The sequence below is a fragment of the Canariomyces notabilis genome (assembly GCF_033297395.1).
Source record: "Canariomyces notabilis strain CBS 508.74 unplaced genomic scaffold N656scaffold_33, whole genome shotgun sequence".
In the NCBI taxonomy this organism is placed as follows: Eukaryota; Fungi; Ascomycota; class Sordariomycetes; order Sordariales; family Chaetomiaceae; genus Canariomyces; species Canariomyces notabilis.
In genome coordinates, this window is record NW_027041855.1 from 118,167 (window position 1) to 132,436 (window position 14,270).

Sequence of the window (14,270 nt, forward strand, 5' to 3'; positions counted from 1 at the left end):
TTGAGTGCAACAGCTGTCTCTGCGCGATATGCTCTAGGTACTAGATACCACTAGACCGCTACAAACCACGCACGGTAGAGGATCTGCTATCGTTCGTTCAGGCATGTTTACAGTCCATCCATCGTTTTTGAGCAAATAGGGGTAAGGGGCTAGTTCAAACCGTGGCTGTGTCGACGCCTAGACTCCTTGGAATGCAATGGAGCCTCGTGTTTCAGCATTCGAACTCTAAACACATTTGAAGAGCATATCAGCAGATACTATAAACTATTCAACGTCGTCTCCTCATCATACACTTAATGCACACTTGCGGCTTTAGTTACTCTTAGATCCGAAGATTCAACTAATCCGCAACTCGTGTTCAGGCTCCTGTGGCTCAGTGGTAAGGCGTCTCACTCGTAATGAGAAGATCCTCGGTTCGATTCCGAGTAGGAGCATTTGTTTTGTCTCCTTTTTGGTTCTCGCACTCCTAGTTTTTCACTTATCTAGTATATACTACTATGCAAGCATACATGTAAGCAGGACGTTGAAGCCGGTAGCTCACGGTACCTAAGAGATTGAAGTATGGAATCTAACTACTGATGTAAGGGCTAAATCGTCTTGCATCTCGGCTAAGCCTTTCCAACATTCATCGCGCTCTAGTGTGAAGCGTCTCCACTGAGCTGTTCAACTCTCTCCCGGACGAGTAGCTCAGGGGTAGAGCAACCGGCTGCAGTCCGGTAGGTCACGCGTTCAAATCGCGTCTCGTCCTCACGGGCCTTACAATTTTGCTGCCCCTTTCCCATGGAAACAGGTCAACTTTGCATCAAGGTCTAACCTCCTTTTTGCCAATGCTTAACAGTACCTTACACAACTTCCAATTCCAACGACCTACGAAGTACATTACCTACCTGATGTATTATGCGCATGTATTTTGCGCAGCACAATTACTTGTTACTTACCTTACAGTCTCCTCTCCTTTTCCCTTGGAAGTCGTAGCATGGTATAACCCTTCTACCGAACCTACCAGCCGCACAACGCCGCAAACCTCTTGACCCGCTCCTTGAACGAGGCCATGCCGATCTCATAAGCCTCCCACGCGCCGACAATGCGCGGGCTGTGCAGATCGTCGCCGTACCGGCGCATTAAGTCCTTGAGCGTCTCCTCAAGGTGCTGCACAGGGTCGTACGACTCGCACAGAGCCTGCCACTCGATCAGGAAGCGCTGCTCGTCCTCACTCATGGCGCGGAAGAACACAGCCTGCTCGGCGTCCCGCCCGTACGCCATGATCTGCTCGATCGCTCGCTCCATCGTGCCCGCGACTGGCGCGAACAAGGCCCGCAGCTCGGCCTCCCGCGGTGCGCGAACCGCCCGCTGCGCTAGGGCCGTCTCGTACAGCATTGCGACGCGGAACGACTCCTCAAGGCGGGCTTGGAGGATCCGGGCCTGTTGGAGGGAGGTGAGGTGTGGCTCGGTGTGTGTCATGGATGTGGTTAGCCGCGGGCCGGGGGAAGTGGGATAGGGGCGTTGTTGGTGCAGGAGGTGTTGCTGGCGTTGCAATTCTTGCTGCAGCTGCTGATTTTGTTGGTGCAGTTGGTGCAAGTGTTGTTGCTGTTCTTGCTGCTGTTGATACAGTGTCTCTTGCCTCTGATACTGCTCCTGCTGCTGCTGCCGAAGGTTATGGACCTGTTGCTGCATCTCCTGAACCAGGGTCCTCGCCTCGTCATGGGTAAGCCATCTTTGACCCTTTTGCTGGTTGCCCTTCTGCTGGCCGCCAAACGGCTGCTGGAATGGGTCATGGTATTGCCCTTGGCCAGCATTATTGGGCCATGCCGGTGGCGCCTGGCCGAATGGCGCCTGGGCCTGTCCAAACGGCGTCGGGGCTTGCCCAAACCCCCGGTGAGCTTGGCCGAATGGCGCTGCGGCCTGCCCAAACGGTATCGGGGCTTGCCCAAACCTCGGTTGGGCCTGCCCGAATGCCGGCACGGGTTGCCCAAACGCCGCCGGCGGGGCTTGAGGTGCCGACCATTGTGCTGGCTGGGGCTGGGGCTGGGGCGCCGGCTGAGCTTGGAATGGATTCCAGGGCACGGGTGGATTCGGCGCTACCGGCCACGGACCTGTACCACCAAAGCCTGCAGGAGCGATAGGGGGTCCTTCCTCCATGTCCATCTCATCCTCAGCGTTCCAGTTCTTGTTCTTTTTCCCGCTTTTGCCCCCCTGATGCCCCCCGCCGTTCTGGCCGTTGTTTGCCCAGGGGTTCTGGCCCTTGTTTGGCCACGGGTTTTTCTGGTTGTTTTGCCAGGGATTCTGCTGATTGTTTCCCTGGTTGTTGTTTCCTGCCCCCTTATTTTTATGCTGCTGGTTCCCATTATTGCCCTGATGTTGGCCACCGTTCTGCCCGTTTTTTGGCTGGCCGTTGTTCTGGGCATTGCCCCCCTGATTTACTTGGAAGGCCATTGATTGTTAGATGCCTAGGATTAAAGACAAGGTACTACTTAGTAGGTAAGGTACGCACCTGATAGGACTGAAAGAGTTACTAGTGATGATGCCTCGCCCTGCAATATTCACTCAGTGCCAGCGCTGCGTTCCAGTGTTGGAGCACTTAGGTGTTCACTGAGGTGGATGCTGAGTCTTGGCTCCAATATCAACTCATATGCCGATCTCACCACTCCGTTCCCGGTGTAGTGGACTCTGTGTAAGGCTGACTAAGGTATTCTCTCGAAACTTGACAGTTTTCTGCTTGTTAACGCAGCCCAACTACTAGTAGGCTTTGGTGCTCAAGGTAGTTGCGAAATGTCGAAGACAAAGGCCAACAAGAGGCGGTCATGGCTCTCCGGATTCCGTAGTGATTTTTAATGCTATCTGTAGGGATAAAGGATGAAATCCCTATAATGGCTTTGTTCCATTGTTAACCTAGAACATGGGACCGAACATGTCAAGCACATCCGGTCGTTGAATAGGTAGTATTTCGATTCTTTGACAATTTAAGATGCTGTTATACAGTCAAAGACTATGCCGTATGGGAAAATTCTCTAGCAGATCAGGGATGTCGTGAGATGGGATTCTGAAAGCGAGACTCACAATGTACTTCGTAAAGAGGGGCAGGACAAGTAACTTCTTCCACCCCAAATTCCCGGGCCGTGAATTACCGCCCGCTTTCCGTCGTCATGTTTTAAGTGAGACAGGTTCAAATCTATCCGTCCAGAAATAAACAACAAGATCCGGGTGGACTCGGTGGACTTTAGTTGGGAAGCAACGTACAGCTTCCCTAGCGTTCAATACTAGCTGTACTCATGCCACCAGCATGATATCGTGATGCCGATTTAGGAATGCTCTCACCGCTTCAACAAAAGCATTCAACTCAGCTTCCGATGTCTCCAGTATCAGAGCGATATACCCTCTTCTCACCGTCCAGAATCCCGCCTCAAGCATCTCGAACCAAAACAAATCCCTCAGGTCCTTCCTCTCTTTCCCATTGATATCTTCGCCACACAACACCTCGTCCCTGACATCATCAGTGAAATGAAATCCAATCAGCGATCCGCAACCTGTAAAGCACAACCTTGTCCCCTTAGAGAGACTCGATAGTTTCCGTCGGAACTCATCCGCACTCCTATTAAAATCCTCGCAGACCTCTGGCGTGTAAATCCGCTCCAGCGCCGCTCGCCCGGTAGCCATCACCAACGTATTATTATTGAACGTCCCCGAATGCGCCAGTCCGCCTTCAATACGAGGGTCATACAGGGCCATGACATTCTCGCGCCCACCAAACGCCCCAAACGCGAGCCCACCCCCAAGATACTTACCCAGCGTGACCAGATCAGGTTCCAACCCCATCTCGACTCCAAGCCCGCCGGGCGCCAAGCGCGAAGTCATGACCTCGTCCAGGATAAACAAAGCCCCCTTTGCGCGCGCCGCGTCCCGCACGGCCATCAGAAACTCGCGCGTGGCAGGGATACACCCACCAGCGCCCTGCACCGGCTCAACCAGCACAGCCGCGAGATCCCCAACAGCACTGATCGTCTCAACGGCCGATGCGACGTCGTTATACCGCGGCGCCACGACAAAGTCCGCCTGATCAACTACATTTGCCGCTGGCCGCCCGTCGGGGAAGGATAGCACCCCGCCGTGGTACCCCCCTGAAAAGACAACGACCTTTCGCCGGCCGGTAAAGTGCCGCGCGCCAGCGAACGCATGCAGATTGGCCTCGGTGCCCGAGTTAGTCATGCGCACGCGGGCGAGGCGGAAGCGGGCGCAGAGCAGCTCCGCAAAGGCCTGTTCGTGCGCCGTGCTGGCGCCCAGGCTGACGCCCGCCGAGTCGAACGTCGAGAGGAGCGTTTCTCGGATCAAAGGGTGTGAGTGCCCGTAGAGACCTGCGCTGAGCTCGCCGACGAGGTCTAAATACCTAGGTAAGTGGGGACAGGAGTTAGACAGAGAGATGTACTTTGTTAGGGGTTGCAGCAGGGGTTTTACTTGTGGCCGTCCTCATCCCAGACGTAGGCGCCCTTGCCTTGCTTCATGCTGAGGGGAAAGGGAGAGGTGTACAGCACCGTGCGGGTATTGCCGCCGGGCAATGCCTGGGCTGCCTGCTCATGGAGCGACTTTGAGCGGGGATTGTTCGCAACAAATCTTGCTTCGGCAGCACTCAGGGCCCTTTGTGCTGCGTCTTTGTCCGGCTTGGCCATGGCCGGCGTGGCGGGGTCTCTGACCGGTGCCGATGCCATTTTCCGATCGGATTTCTTCAATTGTTCCAGGCCCCTAAGTTTGTCATGAGCGACTGTATATCGAACGATATGATACCTTACTAGGTGTTTGCTCGCGGGTTGCTGTTGGCTGCCGCCGTGCCTCCCCCTCTTTCTTCCCAACCCCTCCCACCGTCTCCCAGGATCGCCCTATCAGGCTCATGCTAGGGGTCGCACTGTACATACAGTAGGACCCTGCCCTAGTTGCAGCGGGACATAAGCGATCCGGTGCCGCCGGGTCCCGTCTCACCCAGGCCCCGGCACCTCTGTCGACAATCCACGTCACGTATTTCGACTAGAGCAACAGCACCCACTGCATCACACTGTTGTGCGGGACCGAAAACCATTTCTGGCCTTCAGTCTAGCTGCGTCGCTTATTCCCCACAACCAAATAGCTATAGCGCATTCTATCCTCTGCGCATCTCCGGCTAAGATCCGCGACTCGGACAGGTACCCAACACCAGAGAGCGACTGAACGCCTGTTAGCGTCCTGTGCCAGATACATGTACTAGCACATACTTGGCAGCAGCAGCCATGGCCCACCACGTGGGCTTCTTCACCTACCTGCGACTCAAAGTCATCGTCACGCTCTTACGCGGCCTGCTCGTCGTGCAGGGCTATCTGCCGCTCCGCCGGGACCGGCTGCTCGCCCAGAAGATCCCTGTCCACCGCGAGCGCGTCCGTATCCCCTCGCGCGACCCAGCCCGCTTCATTGACGCCTACCTCTACCACCCGCCCTCGCCGTCCTCCGGCCCGGCCCCCGTTGTCGTCAACTGGCACGGCAGTGGTTGGGTCTTCCCGCTGCTGGGCAGCGACGAGCTCTACTGCCGACGGATCGCGCACGAGGCGTCCATCTACGTGCTCGACGCCGACTACCGCAAGGCGCCAGAGAACCCCTACCCGGGCCCGCTCAACGACGTCGAGGACGCGCTGCGCTGGGTCGGCTTGCAGTCCTCGCGCTTCGACCCCGCGCGGGTTGCGCTCTCGGGCTTCAGCGCCGGCGCCCACCTGGCCCTCGTCGCCGCATCCGCGCTCCGCAAGTCGCTGGCCCAGCTCCACCTCACCATCGTTGCCGTCGTCGCACACTACCCGGAAACCGACCTGTCGGCCGAGCCCGAGACCAAGACAGTCCCCGCCCCGATCCGCCCCCACCCGCACGCGATGCTGCATTTTTTCCACGACTGTTTCGTCCCCGATAAGGACCTACGTACCGATCCAAAGGTATCACCGTCGCGGGCTGACCCGGCAGAGTTCCCGCCGCATGTGATTATGCTGACGGCATCGGGGGATGTTTTCTCTCCTGAGGCGGTCGAGCTCGCGGCCAAGCTGGACGATGGCCGGAGGACCGTGGTCGTGAAGACGCTGGCGGATGTGCATCATGGCTTTGACAAGGGCGCGCAGAGAGGCACCAAGGAGTGGGACAGACGGGAGGAGGCGTATGAGGTTGTTGTTAAGAGCCTGAAGGACGCGCTCCAGGTTTCATAGACTTCAATGCGCTCTCTCTTTCCACCAGCACCTTACCACTGTTGGGACGTGCTGTTGCATATGGGCAGTCTTGGCATGGTAGGAGACGATGTGCTTGGCCCGGGCCGAGAGAGTTTGCTCTCGGTGCACGGTTCATGTGTATCCCATCGTCGCATCGCCTTTTTGTGTAGCTTCGTGGCGCGAACTTCCCTTTGCTTTCGATTTCGAAAATTCTCGTTGTTAATGAGGGTTTATCGCTGGATTTAATGTCGCTCAATCGGCATTCCATGTCGTTGTCCATTTTGTAAGGTGAGTCTGGCCTTGACGAGCCCGGATGAGAGATGAACAGGAGGATGACTGAAGAGAACGAGGGGTTGGGAGAGAAGGGCTGAAAGGTTGAGAGGGGCCCCTGCAGTGTGCACAAGTGACAAGAGCCTGGTTGCAGTGAGTGGTAGCGAGGGAGGGTACGGAGTACCTACAGTACGTACTCCGTAGTCTGGGCCGTTTGCAGTACTGTGGGTCAATCTTGTGGTTGAGATCTAACCATTCCTAATTGGGCACGAACGGTCGGATTGAGTTCGATTGCTCGACGTTTGTCACTGTCTCAGAAACAATAAATCTCGTCTCCTCCAACTCAACAAAACCAGCGGTGAGTACGGTCAGAAAGCTTTATCATCATCTCCTGCTTTCCGTTAATACTTCAGGTGTCTTATCGATACTGGATGGTTGGAACTTCAAGGCCAAACCTTATCTCCAAGTCGGAGGCTAACGCTGTGCCTTGAAGCATCCCATTTCCAGGCTGTCATTTCTGATCGAAACCATCTCCATATCCCAAGAGAACCCCAGGCTCTTCTCAATCGACGCGTTAGGTCCTAACCAACTTCCTACACAGGTAAGGGAAATATGACACGAACTTTGCTCCTCTCTGCCCTGCAGATGGGCCGTATCGGTTTGACAGAGTTTAACCACCTCCGGTTACCAGGCTGGCGGGCTCAGCGGTGCATGTGAACCCTCCAATTACGACCATCGACCGCTCCCGATTTGACCATAATCGTCGCATTTGCGCTGACTGCGGGCGGGATCTTCCCCAGTCATCGTACACGGCTAATCAGTTTGCCAAGGGCCCGGGCCTGTCGAGATGCGCGGGCTGCGTGCATGGCCACCATTCCGACACCTGGTCAGCTAGGGAAGTCGACAGCGGCCGCTACAACAACGCCCGGAGGCCACGTTCTCTGACGACGCTATGGAAAATCCCTTCGCCGAGGGTGCGTTTCGCTGGGTTGCCAAGGCAAGATATTCCGATGGCGACCGCCGAGGCCAGCAGTGCGTGATCAAGTGGTTCAAAACGGGCGTCGTGTTTGAAGAAGACTATTTCACCCTCGACATCAAGGCTGTCGACAAGGCCTTGGAGATTGTCAATCGCTTCAACCAGTTAAACATTGTCAACAAGACCATCAAAATCAATGTGCCCCAGGTGTGGCGCATTACTCGTTCGCATCGCAGCAACTTGATCGGTTCGCGTCATCTCATCGAGCCTTTTATCCAGAACTACCAGAAGTTCAACAGCAACACGGGATGGAACGACGACACTCGGCATTGGGCGCGAGTCATGCAGGCCCTAAGCCACTTCAGCTATCACATCAGTGGAGGGAACTACGTCCTGTGCGATCTCCAGGGCGGCATCTACCAGAACGAGGTTGTTTTGTCGGACCCCGTCATCCTCTCCCGAAACCGCGAGTACGGGGTGACGGATCTCGGCCCCGAGGGAATCAGCTCCTTCTTCAGTCAGCACTGCTGCAACGAGTACTGCCGTCCTAACTGGACTCAACCGGCCAATCCCCAAGAGTTCTACCGCCATGTTCGCGGCACCACCATGATTCAGCGCAACGTGCCTACCGCCATGTCTAGGTCTCGTTACACCTACTACTAGTACCATGGGCTTCAAGAGTGTTGGTGGTCTTCAAGAATGTCAAGGGTACGCTTAAGAGTCCTGGTCTGATATGCACCAGTGTTTTTCTGTTATTTCGGTTTGCCCGGTATCTGGGCTTTAAATCTTAATGTCATCTGAATGCAGGTTACCTATTGAGGTGCTTGACCATGGTCCACACCTGTCAACCACCTACTCTAGTAGCGAGATCTCTAACTTCTGGTCTCCTCATCGAGCTTTTCCCAAATACCGGGACACAGACGACCATCAGCACAATGGTAACGAAAACCGTAATCAGCCAGTAATTGGCCTGGGAGTCCAAGGGAACTCCGAAGATGGTCTACAAAATTTGGTCAGTGACTTCTGCCTCCATCGAGGTAACAGGAATAAAGATGCGACATACAGCAATAGATGCCGCAGGGACGAATACCAACCCGACAACGGCAACATATTTCGCCGCCGTACTCTCGATCCAAGAAGCGACTGCAACACTCTTGGAAGTCTCAGCCATACGAAGAGCGAGGAAGTTGTTGACCTATGTAATAGTTGTTATTATGCCAGAACCGTATCAAGGTAAGTAGATACCTGAGTATGGTAGATCGAGGATTGAGAGAACTGACAACACTTACAGCCGTGTTCTGCAAATCGAGTCTCCCGCGCAGATATTCTGCGCGGGCAACTACCTCTACCGCTCTCTGCGAGAGATAGTCCATCTCCTGCTGGAGCGCCATATGCTGCTCTTTTCCGACCGCCGTCTCGGCATCGGACTCGACAAGATCCTTAGACAACCCCTCCGACTCGAGAAACCGGTGTACCATTTCAGTCAGTCGGTGAAGAGTCTGGCTGTACATCTGCCACGCCAGAGCAAGCTGCGCCAGCCCGACAGATCTTTGTCGCAGGGCAAGCTGCTGTTCCCAGTCCTGTGGATTCTCCGGTCCAGGGCACGCAGGTTCTGTGGATTGGCCATTCCTACTCCTTCTAAACCGGTCTGCTTCAATATCATGCATATGTGCACTGCTCGACCGCCTGCGTATCATCTGCAACGCGGCCTCGGGAACGCGCACGTTGACATCGGTGCTACTCACGAGGACAATACCGGTCTGTCCGCTGGCCGTTTCGAGCAGGTACGTTTCCCGCCATGTCGCTTCGATCTTGTAGTTGAGCATATCGGCGAGAAATTTGCAGACAATGGTGGCCAGCGCCGCCGGGTGAGCCGCCAGGGAACGGGCCTCGAGGATTGTGTCTGCAATCTTGACTAGGTCGGCCTCAGAAGTGCAGAGCAGTATGCCCTCAGTTACGTTGGCCTCGCTGCAATGCGAGAGCGCCATCGAGACTGTCGTGCCGAGTATGACCGAGTCGGGCAATCTCATTGTGATGCCTGTATCATGGAACCACTCATGTTAGGGTTCCTCGACCAGGTCACATATCCCATAGTTCATACTTACCTATTCTTCCCTTACAGCTGCCCTTCTCATGCCAGCACGACGTGGGAGGGTGTGTTTGGAAATGCGAGGTCGTGGCAATTAGCGGATACCAGGCCAGTCGAGCTCGGGTAGCTGTTGGGAGGCGCATTTGTTCAATCAGGCTCTCCAGAGTGGTCTCAGAGAAGGGGTAGGTCCATGGACGCGAGACCCGCTGGTGAATGAGCGGTATGGCCTTTTGGGGGCTGTTCTTGCTAGCTAAGTGCCGAATTTGGTTACATTTGGCAAGTCTGTGATACCAGAACAATGTTGTGTTAGACCCAAAGGCCCACTTTAAAGGGGTAGGAGAGTCCTGACACAAGTCGTAGCCGTCCATGCGGTTGTTTGAGGGTTGCCGATGTGGAGATTGTTGGTAGCATAGCATGACCACTGGGTAATAGTGGTAGAGGCTCCAGATCTTTGAAGGACGTTGCCTATAGGATGGATCTTTAGGGTTCTGTGATGGAAATGGAGATGTGTTATGGCCGTCACAGCACTTGAGCTTACATTGTCCCGACTAGTGTCAAGAAGCCATGCTTCTTGCCGATTATATTCCACCTTTCTGAGTACACGCTTCGCCTCAATGTTGAGAAACACGTCCAAGATGTTTGACGACATTCCCGCTTTGAAAGAAGTCTGGGGAGGGGATGGAAAAGCTAAACGCTCAACATCAGCGTACAAGTAGACGGGAGGCAAGGAACCTTAACTACAACGGTACCTAAGTAGTGACAAAGGTTCTGAGTCCCTGATAGTGATGGATGCCTCAACAAAACACCCCTGGGATGCACGGTTCTTGGGGGTGTGATGATGGCTGCATGTGCGTCGTGCAGGAAAGCTCCTGGACTAGAATCATGATGAACCTGGGAGTGCCCATCCAGGACAGCATCAGTTGCAATAGGTGCCAAAATATCATTAATTATTATCACCATGAGGCTATGTACAGTAGGAATGATAAGGTATTATGTGAAAACCGCGAAGAAAAGAAATCCTCCTCTATCCAAGTCATTAATGAAATACAACCAGGTTCGTCAACTCAAAGCCCAGGAAGTCAGCACAACAGAAACAATCCATGCAAAAGATAAGCCAGCATCATGAAAGGCTTTGTTGAACCAGCGTCCAGCACTGCCTCCGCCACCGCCCGGTCTTGGGCCATGGTAAATTGCGCAAAAGTGCAGAGCTTCCGGCAGCTCTGAATCATGCAGACATGCACCCCTCAGCTGAGCCTGTGCAAGCACTCCCACCTCCCACCTTCTCGAAGCCCAGCTCAGCTGTGCTGTGCCCTCAGACTCGCAGCATCAACGGAATCCAGTCCGCAAACCAACCCCACATAACCCCCTATTCCCTTTCTCATACTCGGCACCCGACAACACCCACATCCGACACAAGCGCTCCAGTCCAGTCGTTGTCGAGAATGAGGCGGAATCAAGGTGGAATGACAAGGCCCATGGTTACTTGGGTTCTGACCCGTGAAACCAGGCAGAAGGGGCCACGCTTCTGCTCTCGCTGCCCAACTTCCGCATCTTTTTGTGGTGCTTGGAATGAGGCAGCGAGTTGCGGGCGCCGGGGTCGGTGCGCAGAACGGGAATTGTCACATATAATGCCGCTGCTGCTGCGGTGGTGCATACTTCTAGCTTCTTGGTGCTCCCTCCGTGTCGTCTTTGGATAAGCGCGCGGCGGACCATGATGACCGGAGGTGCGAGGTGGTGGTGGTGGTGGCGGTGATTGCTATCGAACTTGAAGCTGACTGGATCCGTATGGTACAGGGACTGGCCGGCAGTACGCGGTGGAATCGAAGCAATGACAATGGAGGATTCAAGCACTTAGGAGGCCAGTCCGTTGGTGCTTGTCAACAGTATTGTCGAAGGGATAGAATTTGTAGGCTTCTGTGCGCCAATAGCAGTGTGACGAGGCTTTGTCAACTGGGGTGAGGTAAGCTTGGAAGGGGGTTTGAGTTGACCAGGACCTGCCTGTAGTCAGGAATGAGACCATGAAAGAACTCGAGTGCAGCGCTGATGACGGTACATATACTCGAACAGAAGACACCGATGGCTTTCTGATCTGAAGTTTCTCCCCAAACTTGCTATATGCCTCTTTGCCGCCAGGGGCTATACTCCAGGCCCTCATGCAGGATTGTCGGTGATGATTTAGGTTTGATCCCCTGGATAGCCCTCAAAGAGACCGGTTAACGTCGCGGTACCTGGCTGTCGATTCGGGCCAAGATCGTTGCTGTGCCCCTCCCAAGTGCGACTGCGCCGCTCTGCCCCGGACCATTTCCCCGGGCCGTCAATCTTGCATTTGCTGCCGCATTAGCGGCCCAGCCCAGGCCGGCCTCAGTGGCCCAATTCAAGACGCCCGGTGGCTTACTCAGATTTGTGTTGAGAACAACTCTGTGATTGCCGGTTTGATTCAGCTGATGGCCTGATGCGTTGACTGACGGCACTCAGCATCCTCAGTATGCACAACCTGGGCCTGTACTTGGCGAGCTACATCGTAAAAGCATTGAGTTCACCGTCATTCCGAGATGCAATGGGAGCGGGATGCTCGTGGCCATCGAACCGGCCACCGTTAACTGACCTGTCCCAAAACAACCGCCCAAGACCGAGGTTGGTGCTGAATCATGCATCTTTGCGTTCATATGGCAAATGCTTACTATCGAATGTCGACAACAGCCTTGCAAGAAACGACTCGGTGTTTTGCGAAGGAAAGGTCACCCACTTCAAGTTGTCCGCACGCTGATCATGAATAGGGGCAGGGGTAAGGGGTAAGGCAACAACAATCTCAGCCGACTCAATAAGAAATCTTGAAAGTGTTAAATCTGGCGTTCGAACGCATCGAACCTGCACTACGCAAATCCGGTCAACACCTACAAGCCTTACTCTGCAGGAGCTGTTCCCCTCAACCAAATCCCAGCCCTCACCGTGGCCCCGTCACCCACTTCAAAGAACTTCTCCAGCTGCATGTTCTGGGCAGCCAGCACCTCGTCGAGTGGTACATGCACCGAACCCCTCTCCTGCTCCCCGTCCATGAGCGTAATCCTCACCGGCGGACCAGGAATCATATGCGCTAGAATGGGAATCCTAAACGCCTGATCCCACGATGGATTCTGCACATCGCTCCCCGGCGCATCCTGCTTGATGGCGGTGCGGAAATTACCGTGCGTCCCCCAATCAACCTTGACGCTCGGCTTTAGTTGCTCCCTCCTCCCCTGGATCCCAAACGCCGAGGCAACTAGCACGGTCATCATGCCATGGATACCCGGCCCCTCTTCCCCAAAGCTATCCGGCCTCGGCACAAACTTGAACATCTCCCCGGCGATGACCACACTCCCGTCGGTCGCCACCCCCTTATGGGTAAGCGGGAGCTCCTGTCTGCCGCCGGAAAGAAGCAATTTCTTGACCGTCGTCGTTGCCAAGCCGATATCATCATCCGTATTGGCTGTATCGTCATCATTGACATCAACCCCGATGCTCTGGTCATAGTCCGAAATAACAAAATCCCGCGTCTCGTTCCACGTCGGGTTCCGCGAGTTCTTGGCGGTCGCCGTCTGCCACTCAGCCTCGGCCGAAACGGCCACCTTGGCGTAGCAATCCGGCTCGTCGTGCACCAGCTTCTTAAGGAATGACTTGCCCTCCTTGCTCCGGCCGAGGTTGGTTCCCGAAACAACACTGAGGCGCAGGACGCCCTCCGGGTGCTGGTAGGTGCGGAAGAAATCGTTGGACGGGTCGATCTTGACCAGGAACCGGTTGGGCAGCACGGCGTACGAGGCGATGATGGACAGGATCACCTTGCGGATGGCCTTGTCGATTACGGAGAGGTTGGCAATGTGCGCCGCGTCCGTGAAGTCTAGTTCTAGGGACGGGGGGTTGATGAAGGCCACTTGCGCGGCGCCGATCTATTTTAGAGGGAAGGTCAATGTCAGGGGGTGAAACCTGAAGGAGGTTCGGCAAGGGACGCGGCTTACCAAGGGGAGAGTGTTGGTCAGGGGGCAGAGGAGGATGGAAAGTCTGCCCTTGAGCTTGAAATGCTCAATTCCCTGCAAAAGGAAGATATCCAAGTCAGTTGTCTTGAGTGAAGCCCGCTGTGGTCGAGCCATGAGCATACCATTTTCGGAAGCATGCTTCCGTCCAACTCAATGTCCGACTTGCCATCCCAGTCAATATCCAGGTCCAGCTTGATCCCTTCGTTCTCGGTCCTGTGCACATCCACCTTAGAGAAGTGAAGCGGGACGGTTCCGAGGTCGATCTTCTTGAACTGCAGCGTGTTGAGAGGGCTTGGCAGGGTAGTGGCGAAGATGGGTTCCGCGATTTCCTTGATCATGCGGGCACCGGCAACGCAAATATTGGGCCATAGCTGCCTCACGATGTCGTTGAGAAATCCTGGCTCAGAGAGTCAGTGTGAGAGGCAAGTAAGGGGTATCATTCCAGGTTGAATGCGCACCAACAGACTCAGTACCGCCCGAGGCAGTCAATGTTTCTACCAAAGACGACATGGTTGGCTCTGGCTCGATGTAATTCTAAACGTTCAATATCCAAAGCTATCCCCTGGGAATGTTACTATTCATAACTAAGAGTTCAAAACTGCCCAGCGAGCAGAGAGCTGTTCTGCTGCGGGGTTTTGTAGCCAAGGCCCAGCCGTCACACATGCGGTGATGTCAGTGGAGGATAGACGTGGTTTGTGGGGTTGACACACCTCCACTGTCCA

The 14,270-nt window shown here is 54.8% G+C and overlaps 7 protein-coding genes and 2 non-coding genes across 9 annotated transcripts; 4 read left to right on the forward strand and 5 right to left on the reverse strand.

Moving 5' to 3' along the window:
• The first annotated feature begins 362 nt into the window (after positions 1 to 362).
• On the forward strand, positions 363 to 434 carry N656DRAFT_t132. The gene has a single exon. It is a non-coding gene; the product is annotated as a tRNA-Thr (tRNA).
• Positions 435 to 676: 242 nt separating this feature from the next.
• On the forward strand, positions 677 to 748 carry N656DRAFT_t133. The gene has a single exon. It is a non-coding gene; the product is annotated as a tRNA-Cys (tRNA).
• Positions 749 to 999: 251 nt separating this feature from the next.
• Positions 1,000 to 2,433, reverse strand: N656DRAFT_801919 (uncharacterized protein; the record flags this gene model as incomplete). The annotated part of the gene is made up of 1 exon (XM_064818188.1): positions 1,000 to 2,433. One exon carries the CDS (start codon positions 2,431 to 2,433, stop codon positions 1,000 to 1,002), a length of 1,434 nt encoding a protein of 477 aa, XP_064665858.1.
• An 834-nt stretch (positions 2,434 to 3,267) lies between these two features.
• N656DRAFT_718445 (PLP-dependent transferase) lies at positions 3,268 to 4,661 on the reverse strand (the record flags this gene model as incomplete). Its single annotated transcript, XM_064812282.1, has 2 exons — positions 3,268 to 4,381; positions 4,450 to 4,661. The coding sequence occupies 2 exons, from the start codon at positions 4,659 to 4,661 to the stop codon at positions 3,268 to 3,270; spliced, it is 1,326 nt and encodes a 441-aa protein (XP_064665859.1).
• A 254-nt stretch (positions 4,662 to 4,915) lies between these two features.
• On the forward strand, positions 4,916 to 6,575 carry N656DRAFT_784312 (alpha/beta-hydrolase). Its single transcript, XM_064816140.1, has one exon. It carries the CDS (start codon positions 5,253 to 5,255, stop codon positions 6,201 to 6,203), a length of 951 nt encoding a protein of 316 aa, XP_064665860.1. The 5' UTR covers positions 4,916 to 5,252; the 3' UTR covers positions 6,204 to 6,575.
• Positions 6,576 to 7,425: 850 nt separating this feature from the next.
• N656DRAFT_801922 (kinase-like protein) lies at positions 7,426 to 8,112 on the forward strand (the record flags this gene model as incomplete). The annotated part of the gene is made up of 1 exon (XM_064818189.1): positions 7,426 to 8,112. The coding sequence occupies one exon, from the start codon at positions 7,426 to 7,428 to the stop codon at positions 8,110 to 8,112; it is 687 nt and encodes a 228-aa protein (XP_064665861.1).
• A 72-nt stretch (positions 8,113 to 8,184) lies between these two features.
• N656DRAFT_784316 (uncharacterized protein) lies at positions 8,185 to 8,831 on the reverse strand. Its single transcript, XM_064816141.1, has 3 exons — positions 8,739 to 8,831; positions 8,513 to 8,644; positions 8,185 to 8,449 (listed from the first exon to the last, which is right to left on the reverse strand). Exons 1-3 carry the CDS (start codon positions 8,820 to 8,822, stop codon positions 8,294 to 8,296), a joined length of 372 nt encoding a protein of 123 aa, XP_064665862.1. The 5' UTR covers positions 8,823 to 8,831; the 3' UTR covers positions 8,185 to 8,293.
• Positions 8,832 to 9,642: 811 nt separating this feature from the next.
• Positions 9,643 to 10,635, reverse strand: N656DRAFT_435167 (uncharacterized protein). The gene is made up of 3 exons (XM_064809646.1): positions 10,288 to 10,635; positions 10,077 to 10,225; positions 9,643 to 9,820 (listed from the first exon to the last, which is right to left on the reverse strand). The coding sequence occupies exons 1-3, from the start codon at positions 10,496 to 10,498 to the stop codon at positions 9,806 to 9,808; spliced, it is 375 nt and encodes a 124-aa protein (XP_064665863.1). The 5' UTR covers positions 10,499 to 10,635; the 3' UTR covers positions 9,643 to 9,805.
• A 1,735-nt stretch (positions 10,636 to 12,370) lies between these two features.
• N656DRAFT_784319 (uncharacterized protein) lies at positions 12,371 to 14,174 on the reverse strand. Its single transcript, XM_064816142.1, has 4 exons — positions 14,007 to 14,174; positions 13,671 to 13,945; positions 13,531 to 13,602; positions 12,371 to 13,461 (listed from the first exon to the last, which is right to left on the reverse strand). Exons 1-4 carry the CDS (start codon positions 14,056 to 14,058, stop codon positions 12,442 to 12,444), a joined length of 1,419 nt encoding a protein of 472 aa, XP_064665864.1. The 5' UTR covers positions 14,059 to 14,174; the 3' UTR covers positions 12,371 to 12,441.
• Positions 14,175 to 14,270: the final 96 nt, after the last annotated feature.

Coding starts and splice junctions, on each gene's coding strand:
- N656DRAFT_435167 (XM_064809646.1), bottom strand. CDS start 10,498: ATGGTGATAATAATTAATGATATTTTGGCACCTATTGCAACTGATGCT. Junction 10,226..10,287: donor GAACCTTTGTCACTACTTAG/GTACCGTTGTAG, acceptor TTGAGCGTTTAG/CTTTTCCATCCCCTCCCCAG.
- N656DRAFT_784319 (XM_064816142.1), bottom strand. CDS start 14,058: ATGTCGTCTTTGGTAGAAACATTGACTGCCTCGGGCGGTACTGAGTCT. Junction 13,946..14,006: donor GGGCGGTACTGAGTCTGTTG/GTGCGCATTCAA, acceptor TCTCTGAGCCAG/GATTTCTCAACGACATCGTG. Junction 13,603..13,670: donor GAAGCATGCTTCCGAAAATG/GTATGCTCATGG, acceptor TTCCTTTTGCAG/GGAATTGAGCATTTCAAGCT.
- N656DRAFT_784312 (XM_064816140.1), top strand. CDS start 5,253: ATGGCCCACCACGTGGGCTTCTTCACCTACCTGCGACTCAAAGTCATC.
- N656DRAFT_784316 (XM_064816141.1), bottom strand. CDS start 8,822: ATGGACTATCTCTCGCAGAGAGCGGTAGAGGTAGTTGCCCGCGCAGAA. Junction 8,645..8,738: donor TCGATTTGCAGAACACGGCT/GTAAGTGTTGTC, acceptor ACTATTACATAG/GTCAACAACTTCCTCGCTCT. Junction 8,450..8,512: donor TCCCTGCGGCATCTATTGCT/GTATGTCGCATC, acceptor CAAATTTTGTAG/ACCATCTTCGGAGTTCCCTT.